We start from the raw sequence: 9,280 nt of genomic DNA, 5'->3' as shown, positions 1-9,280 counted from the left end.
GCTGGGGACACGCAGCCCAGGGCTGGTCACTCACTGCCCTGCCACCGTGGCTGGGCCCTGGCCCAGCGCTGCAGCCCGCTCGGAGTGGTGAGCCAGCCCGGAGGGGAGTGGGAGGTTTGTGCTGAGCTGCATCTGCACCCCCCCAGAGTCCTCCGTGCCCTTTAGCACCTAGATATGTGGCACAAGCAGACGGGAGCCAGCCTGGACCCCCACCCCGAGGCTTCCCCACCGCCACGGCCTCATGGAAAGCTGAGCATGGCCACGCTTCACCCTGCTTCCCTCCTGGTGTGGGAGTCTCCCCCACGGGAGCCTGCTGGCCCAAATCTCACAGCCCCTCACCCCGGGTCACTCCCATTAGGTAAAGGAGCAGCTCGTCTTGGCGGGGGTATCTCCCTCTTGTGCTTTCCTTGTATTGTACGGGCCTGGGTCATCGAGGAAATCTTACAGGTCCTTCTGCTGCCGAGTGGTCACGGGGGAAGCCCGGCCCCCTTCCCCCCATTGTCAGCAGCCGGGCCGTATCCTCGCTCCGAGCCCCGGCCCCTAAAAATAGCTCTTTGTCAGGCGATTGTTCCGACACCTTCGCGGCAGCATTGACGTGGGCCGGAGCGGGAGAGCGGTGGGGTAGGTGGAGGGGAAGGGCTGGAGGTCCCCCCTGGGACTGCTCTGAGTATTCGCCGCTGATAACGGCCCCTGTTGTGGGGAAATGGGCTCCTGGCGCGCGGCTGCATGCCGAAGGCCTTCCCGTGCCGCTGCCTGCTGCTGCCCGCTGGTCACCTCTCCCCCACCTGTCCCAGCCCTTCTGCCAGCTCTGCACCAGACCCCCACCCTGGGGTCCCCAAATGGGGGGGAGCCTCTGTCCAGGGCACACGGGGGACACGGAGCCCTCCCGAGTCACCATTCAGACCCTGCAGGGTGGGTGCAGTCCTGCACCCCTCAACCAGCACCCCAGGGATCCCTGCGTGCCCCCTGTCCTGCTCACTCCAGTGAGGCCAGGGCAGGTAGGGGTCTGCCCCAGGGGGGAACAGGGTTGCCAGAGGGTGGGAAGGACCCCTGCCACCTTTCGGAGGGGTTAAGCCCAGCCCAGTAGAGCTGTCCCTGTGCTGGGCACCCACAGGGGCTACCCACAGCATGGCCCTTCCCCTGCGCCGAGTGAGACCCCCATCATCTCCACTGATAGTGCGTGTTCGGTCGAGCAGCGTGGGCCCTGGGTGCTGCCGGGAGCTCCTGGCACAGGAGCCTGGGGAGCTGGCACCCCTGCAGGGCTTGTGCTGGGGAAGGGGCTGGGGTGCAGCAGGACAGGGCTCAGCCTCCCCGAAGACACCCCTTCCCCAGTGCCGATCCCAAATGTCTCCTGGAAGCTGCGTTGCCCACGGCCCCCCATACCCACTCCGAAGGGCCCCTTGCACCGCACAGCCCCGGCATGGCCCCAGGCAGGGGAGGCACCCCAGGGAGAACCCCCTTATTTGTCACCCCCTGCCACCCCAACCTCTGTCAGCTGGAGGTGACCGTCCCCCCCGGGGCCTTCTCCTGCCCGGCCACCCCAGCTGCAGAAACAGGATTTTATTTCCCATGAGCGTGAGCAGGTCTGGATTAAAATAAACTCCTGGCCCAGATCCCTTTTCTGGTGTCACAGGAGATGCCGTGTTTGCTGCGAGCGCTGCCCGCAGCCCCGCTGAGTGCCTTGAGCCTCAACCTTTCGGGCTGCATGTGCCTGTGGTGGGGACATGGCCGTCCCCTGCCCAGCCCTCGGGCACATCTCCCTCTCCTAGCTCTGCCTGGCCGCACTGACCCTCAGGGATGCTGGTCCCGCTCAGCAGCCGTCCCCGGGCTGGGCTGAGCCCCCGGGGGCTCCTGGCCGTGGGGCAGGGCACGGGGCCAGCCCCGCTCTGATTACCCCCAGCGCTTTTTCCTTTTTCTTCCTTAATTTACTGAGTGCTAAATCCAAATATTACAACTTCCCCTCCACGCCGCTGGTTACGCAGGCGGTCCCCGGCCGGGCATTGTCTTATTGTTTGCAGAGGGAAGCTCCAGCGGGAGATTAACCTGGCGTTCACCCCGCACTGCGGCTTCACACCCTGTCCCTGCCGGCGAGGCCCACGTCCCCAGGGACCGTGGCCGGCACGGGGTCCCGGCGGGGTGGGCAGCTCCGAGGGGTCTGGTTCATGGGGGGACACGGCGAGGTGGTGGCAGCGAGGGTGCTGGGGGCTGGCAGCCCTGCACCAGTGTCCCCTGCGTCCCTGGGACATGGGGGACCTCGGGACACTCGGGCTGTGCGTGCCTTAGGAATGGTGTGAGGTGGCAGGGAAGCCGCTGGCCGCAGTGGGGTGGTGAGGAGCTGACGGGTGTCCTGGTGGTCTCGAGCAGACCCTCTGCTCCATTCCTTCCCCAGGGACCCTGGCAAGGTGCTGGCAGGGTCAGTATGGTTGGTGTCTGCTGGCACGGGGAGGCAGGGACTGCCCAGCACTCCAGCCCAGGGGCCATCACACTGACCTCTGCTCTTCCCATCCCATTCCACCCCATCCCATTCCACCCCATCCCATTCCACCCCATCCCATTCCATCCCATCTCATCCCATCCCATCCCGTCCCATCCCATCCCTGGCTACTCATCCCTCCCTGGTCCTTCCCTCCACCCTGCCCTGGGCAGCAGAGCCCTGTCCCCGTGTCCCCCTGTCCCCACCCGCTGCCATCTAGACCTTGGGGGTGGCTTCACAGTCCTTTGCCCCCAGGTCCAACAGGGCCGGGGGTGACCTGTGATGCTCGGTCGATTGCTGCGGTCACTGCAAGGAGGATTCCTCGGGCAGTGAGCAGCTGAGCTTTGTTCCAGTGCCGGTGCAGGACACGTTGGGGTCTTTGTCCTGAGCCGCTGCTCCGGGAGGAGCCTGGGGAGGGCCAGACAGCACCCAAAGGTGTTGTCAAAGGACAAGGCAAGAGGAGGGATGGATTCCGGGGCTGAAATCTGCCTTCGTGTCCCCCATCCCCAGCTGGCTCTGCTTACTCTGCTGGCACAGACTCAGGCTCAAACCTTGACTCCGCTGCCCCATCCCATGGGCTGTGTGTTGGGAGAGCAGTGCTGCCCACTGACCACAGGCACTGCCAGACCCCTCTGCCCTCCATCCTCCCATGCCCCCATCGCCAGATGGACCCTCCCGAGTCCCCACGCATCCCTTTCCACCGGCTCTGGTGCACAGCAGTGCCAGGGACTGTGGGGTCTTGGCCTCCCCGTCACCAGGGACTGACCCCTGCCCGAGCCTCCTGCCCGCGGCTCCGGCAGCTCCTGCCCGGCCAGACCCGGCCTCGGCCATCCCACCAGCGTGGCAACTCTCGGCACCACCGGGCTCCAGCCGTGGGTGCAGCCCTGCTGCATTCCAGCCTCGCTGGCCCAGCAAGGTTAAACTGCGGAGAGGCTGAAATATTTGGGAGGGGAATGGAGAAGGGAAAGGGGAAACAAAAAAAAAAAAAAAAATCTATAAAAAGAAAGTTTAAAAACACAAGTTAAAGAAAAAAATACCAGGCACGGAGTGCAGCTGCGGTTCTGGTTCCAGTTCCCAGGTGATGTCAGGCCTGGAGCCTCTCCAGCCCCGGCCCCTCGGAGACGGTCTTTGTGGGTTCAGCACTGAGTGTTTTTCCTTCCTGAGACTCGGGGACACCTTCCTGTCTCAGAGAAAGCGGCCAAGAGCCTTTCCAAGGGTGTCCGCGCGCAGGAAAGGGAGAGGATGGGAGGGGAGCGAGAGAAAGGCGGCGTGGCTGGGCTCGGTGCAGGGCCACGGCTGCCGGGGAGCCGGCAGCATCCACGGGCAATCGGCCGCGGTGGCCGCGGCACTTGCCCCGCACGGGGCAAAGGGGCGCCTGGCTCCCACCAGCCCGGCAGGCTCCGGCGCCTCTGAGTCACCGTTTCCCTCTCGCGATGCTGGGAGGGGCTGGAATGTACTGGGACCCGTGGACTTGGCACCGGCACATGCTGGGACCCGTGGGCTTGGCACTGGGATATGCTGGCACCCATGGTCCCAGTGCTGGGACACGGTGGGATCCACAGCCCCAGCACTGGGACGTGCTGGAATCCACAAAGCCGCCACTGGGAGTTACTGGGTGCGCAGCTCCTGCGCTAGGACATACTGGGACCCACGGCTGTTACGTCGGAGCTTGCTGGGACTCTAGTCCCTGGCCTTGGGATGTGCTGGATGCCACAGCCCCAGCACTGGGACAAACTGGGATCCATGGCCTTTACATTGAGGCTTGCTGGAGCCCTTGTCCCTGGCACTGGGACATACTGGGCGCACAGCTCCTGCACTGGGACCCGTGGCCTTTGCATTGGAGCTTGCTGGGGCTCTAGTCGCTGCCATTGGGATATACCGGGACCCTCGTGCTCAGCCCTGCGACACGTTGGGACCCATGACCTGGCGGTTAGGACACAATGGGACCCGTGCACTCAGTGCTGGGACCTGCTGTGCCCCCAGCACTGGGACCACCAGCCCTCGCTGGCCCCCCCGGGGGCTCTGGAGCCGCCGCTTCAAGGGGACGGTCCCCTTTCATGTGCGGGTCGGGCTGTTTGCAGAGCGCAGCCCCCCCCCCCCGCCGCCGCCCCTGCCCCCCGATAAACCCAGGGGCAGGGATTCTGTGTCCTGGGCTGTTTGGAGAATCTCACGGCTGTTTATTGGGGTCTGGGACACATTAGCCACGCTGAGAACAAACCTCTCCCACCCACCCCGGTCCCTGCCTGGGACCAGCTCTCACAGCTGCGCCGCGCTGTCAGCTCCATAAATCAAACCCGGGGGGGGAGGGAGCCCGGGGCAGGCTCGCCTCGAGCGAGCGGGGGGCCGAAAGGTGCCGGTGGGCTCCCGCCTTCACCCCTTCCCCGGGGCAGGCTGGGGGATGCTCCTGCGGGACCCCCAGGCTGTTCCCCTTGCTCCCCGCTGGCTCCAGCACCCCGGGGAGACGGTGCAGGTCCGGCCCCGCAGCCCTCGGGGGGCCGCCCCGGGAGCCCCCGGCTGCCCCATCCGCAGCTGCCTCTGTTCCGCGGGACGTGCCGGCCCCTGGGAGCCGCAGGCCCCGGCACGGCACCTTTCCCAGGCTCGGCGCTCTCCGCCGCCCAGTCCAGCGCGGCCCCCTTGAGCAGGGTCCCACGGGGGTCCCCGGCCTGGGAACCCCCCCCCGTGTCCCCACCTGACCCCGTGCAGGTGCTGCTGCTTGCAGTCCTGCCGTGCACGGCGCTGGGCGGCCATCGTGGTGGCGGTGGCAGTCACGGCGGTGGGGACAGTCACGGTGCTGGTGGCAGGCATGGTATTGGTGGCAGCTGTGGTGATGGTGGCAGTCACGGCGATGGTGGCAGTCGTGGTGGACCAGGCGGAGGGGAAGGCACAAAAGCAGCAACGCCAACCGCGACCCACCGCCCGGGCGCTCGCGGCTGCGGCACAGGGCTGGCAGCGCCGGCCCCATCCCGTGGCATCGACCGCGTTGGGGCTCCTATAGCCCTTGTGGGGCCAAAGCTGTCGGCAGGACCTGGGGACGCGGGCACAGCACGTCTCGCCCCGCGTGGATCCCAGTGGAGCCCACGAGTGCACCCACGGGGAGAGCCGGGATGGTCACGCTGGCTCCAGCGGCACAGAGCAGCGGCAGGCGCAGGGCCGGGGCCGTCTTGGGGACCCCACGTGCCCCCCACCTTGCCCCACGCCGGGGTGGCAGGCAGGCACCGGCCCATCAGAAAAATAAGGTTTATTTTCCAAGCGGCTGCACGTGCACAACCAGCGCCCGCGGGGCCGCGACACCGTCCCCCCCCGGAGCGCCTCGACGCCGGCCGCACGCGGGCCCCTTCCAGTCCAGCCCCGGGGCGCAGGGACCCCCCTCCCCGGCCCTGCCCTGCCCTGCGTGGGCAGCCTTGGCCACGGGAGCGTCCTCCCACCCCGCTGCCGGCTCCGGGGCCGGTGTCGGTGCGGTCCCAGCCCGCGGCCCCGGTCTCGGTTGCCGCCGCCTCGGGCGGGCAGCTCCCTCCCTCCCCGCTCCAGTCTCTGGGGCTGGCGTGCGCGGGCTCCGGCCGACTCTGCCGCTGTCTCAGGCGGGTGCTGCCGGACCCCGGCTCATCTCCGTGACACTCGCAGGGGGGTCACTCCCCGCACCTTCAGGCAGTTGCCCCCAAGGTCCCTCCGGCCGCCCTGCAGAGAGAGGGAGGGGAGAGCTGCAGGCGCTGGGGGGGGTGTACAAGTTGGGGAGGGGGTGCCCCGCTCCTGCCCACTGCCACCCCGTGCCGGCTTCGCACGGAGGAGTCGCTCTGAAACGGCCGGTGCCACAGTCCTGGGGCGTCTCAACGCTGCCTGGGATGGACAGACAGACGGGGCCGTGCTTGGCGAGCGGCTGGGTAGGTGGCTGTGGGGTGGCTGCTGGGGGGGGGGTGTCACCCACGGCCCCATCACCCTACAGGGACACGGCCCCCACGGCTGCTCAGTGCCACCACGCTCAGACCCGTGGGCAGGGCTGGCGCTGCTCCAGGACAGACCCACAGCCCCGGACAGACCCACAGCCCCGGACAGACAGACCCATGGCCCCGCTGGGGATGAGGAGGCTCAGCCCCACCTCCCAGCCCAGTACCACCCAGTATAACCAACACAGACCAGCATGGCCCAGATCTAGCCCAGAACAGCCCAGTATAACCCACCAGGGCTCAGCAGAGCCCAGGACAGCCCATTTCCAGCCCAGCCCATTTCCAGCCCAGCCCAACCCATTTCCAGCCTAGCACAGCCCAACGTGGCCCAGTACAGCCCATTTCCAGCCCAGTACAGCCCAGTAGAGCCCTTTTACAGCCCAGCCCCAGAGCCAGGAGGTGCAGAGCAGGGTCCCAGCCCAGCTCCTGTTGTTGCCCGCAGGGTCCCAGGTGCCACAGGAGGTCCTGGTGCCTCCTCGGGGTGCCCTGAGGGATCCAGCACGGTGCCAGCCCCCCCCCCCCCCCCGGCTCTGGCAGCAGCCCAGGAAAACAGTTCAGCCCCAGCCAGGGGGTCCCAGGTGGGGGGTCCCAGGTGGGGGCAGCTCTGCCAAGGACCGGGGCTGGGGGTCCCCCAGGGAGGGCTGGGGAGGCTGCAGAGTCCAGCCAGCAAGGTTTGGGGGGGGGGTGAACGGGAGCAGGAGGAGCAATTAAATTACAAATGGAGCAGCATAAACCAAAAGAGCCCCGAGGGCTGGAGCGTGCCCCATGGCTGCGCTGCTCGGGGTCGCACATGGGACAGCTTGGGGGTCTCGTGGTGATAGTGGCAGGTCCGGCAGCCCCTGCCCTCGGCCCTGCCTGGGGGTGCCCATGGGGCTGGGAAACTGCCAGCCCTGCAGCCCGCACCCAGCACCCCGCCAGGCCCATCCTGAGGCAGAGGCACCCAGGACCCTGGCATGGGCAGCAGGATGGGCTCACCATAGGAAAGGTGCCCCCCGAGCCTGCAGGGTGCTGGGAGAGGGGTCAGCCAGGCAGGCAGGGCAGGACAGGGGTGCCCAGCTCAGCCCCCCGCCTTGGGTGGGAGCCATGCCGGCACGACCAGCAGATCCTGAGTGGGGCTGTGGGATGGGGAGCCCTGCCTGGCCCCCCCCCCCGTGTGGGGTGTCTGCTGTGCCCTGACTGTCTCCATCATACCAGGATGCTGCCTGGAGCAGCCCTGCTGCAGTGCCCCGGGGTGGGGGGCTGGCAGGGTTGGGGACAGGGACAGGGCTCAGCTTTCCAGCTCTGAATTCCGCCCCCGGGACAGCCAAGTGCCCCCAGCACTGGGGTGACTGTTTAACCCCCCGAGACCTTCCAGCCCGGATGGACGTGGGGGAACAGCCCGGCCCTCTGACGCGAGCGGGAGCTGTGGGCGTGCGGCTACGAGCAGGATTTGGCCGGGAGCAGCCAAAACTTCTGGTGGGGGCTGGAGCCAGAGCCTGCGGTTCTCGCCGAGACGTGCCGAGCCTACCGCCCCGCTCAGCCCGGGCAGGGGCTGCTGCCCCCCACCCCACGGGGATGCGCCGAGCCTACCGCCCCGCTCAGCCCCGGGGAACCCCGTCCCACCGCCCCCGCTCACCCCTTTCCGCTGGTTGCTGAGGCAGAAGGTGCAGATGCTGCGGGGTTGCTTGCTGTCCAGGTCGCCCTTGGCCCCGTAGATGGCACTGAAGCAGGGCTGCCCGTCCTCGCAGCCCTCGCCCAGCAGCAGCACGTTGGCCAGGTGGGAGATGTAGCTGGAGGCCAGGCGGAGGGTCTCGATCTTGGACAGCTTCCGATCCACCGGCTCGGTGGGGATGAGGGTCCGCAGGGCGGTGAAGGCCGTGTTGACGCTCTGGGTCCGGTCCCGCTCCCGCGCGTTGGCCGCCTGCCTCTGCTTCACCATCACCATCGGCCCCGGTTTCCGCGGCAGCTTGCGGCGAGCCTCGGTGCCCTCGCAGCAGCCGAACGACTGGTCCGACGTGTCGCTCTCGCTCCGGTTCTCCTCGTCCTCCGAGAGGATGCCGAGGTCGGGGTAGAGCACGCGGGCGGCCACGGGGCGCAGCATGGTGAAGGCCATGGCGGGGTGCCCGCCCGTGCCCCCGGCCCTGCTGGGGGGACCCCCCGGGCTGCGGGGAGCCTTCCCCCCGCCGGCACGGCCGCGACGGCCGGCTCCGGACGCCTTCCCGTTGCTGCTCCGCTCCGGCGGCCGAGCGGGGCTGGGACGACCGTCTGCGGGGGGAATCGGGATTTATACGGCCGGGGAGGGGCTGGCGCCGGAGCCCACCCCCAGCCGGCCCCCCGAGCCGCCGGCCAGCGTCCAGCGTCCAGCATCCTCGCCCCAGCCCGCGGGAGCCAGAGCTGGCTCCGGCCACGGGCCTGGCCCTGCTCCGGCACGCCGGCCTGGCCGCAGGCACCTTGCACCCGTGGCCGAGCTCCGGGTCGCGTCCGTGGCGGTACCAGACCCCTGGCAGTGCCACGGACAGCGCCAGGGCCGCTGCACGGCGAACGCTCCCTATGCCGCAGCCCTCGTCCTCTGACGCCCGTGGAACGATGCCACCGGGCAGTGCCAGCCCGTGGACGGCGAGTCCCCAGCCCCTGCCCGGCTGTCCCCTGCCAGCCCTGGGTCCCACGCAGGACGGCACAGGGAGAACACGGGGCGTGGGAACCGGGATGGGGCAGGTACCCGGGAGCGGGTGACACCGGTGCAGTCCCCGGGGTGTTTATCGGAGGGGATGCCGGTGGGGGACACGCCGCTCCTGATATCCCGCTGTGTCTCACTGGGATGGGGTCTGTGCCCGGGACGATGCCCGGGGCGGGCAGGGAGCGGTGAGGGCGGGCAGCCCCACGGGGA

At 68.4% G+C, this 9,280-nt stretch overlaps 1 protein-coding gene across 1 annotated transcript; it reads right to left on the bottom strand.

Moving 5' to 3' along the window:
- Window positions 1-5,696: 5,696 nt before the first annotated feature.
- On the bottom strand, window positions 5,697-8,671 carry TCF15 (transcription factor 15). Its single transcript, XM_075021959.1, has 2 exons — window positions 8,030-8,671; window positions 5,697-6,148 (listed from the first exon to the last, which is right to left on the bottom strand). The coding sequence occupies exons 1-2, from the start codon at window positions 8,504-8,506 to the stop codon at window positions 6,074-6,076; spliced, it is 552 nt and encodes a 183-aa protein (XP_074878060.1). The 5' UTR covers window positions 8,507-8,671; the 3' UTR covers window positions 5,697-6,073.
- Between the last annotated feature and the right edge of the window lie 609 nt (window positions 8,672-9,280).

Source organism: Buteo buteo, chromosome 2 (genome assembly GCF_964188355.1).
Source record: "Buteo buteo chromosome 2, bButBut1.hap1.1, whole genome shotgun sequence".
Lineage (NCBI taxonomy): Eukaryota > Metazoa > Chordata > Aves > Accipitriformes > Accipitridae > Buteo > Buteo buteo.
This window is presented reverse-complemented; position numbering and strand designations above follow the sequence as displayed.

Excerpts from the sequence above, each read along its gene's own strand:
- TCF15 (XM_075021959.1), bottom strand. The coding sequence starts at position 8,506 with ATGGCCTTCACCATGCTGCGCCCCGTGGCCGCCCGCGTGCTCTACCCC. Across the intron at positions 6,149-8,029 it reads TCAGCAACCAGCGGAAAGGG|GGCGGCCGGAGGGACCTTGG; the intron begins GTGAGCGGGGGC and ends CTCTCTCTGCAG.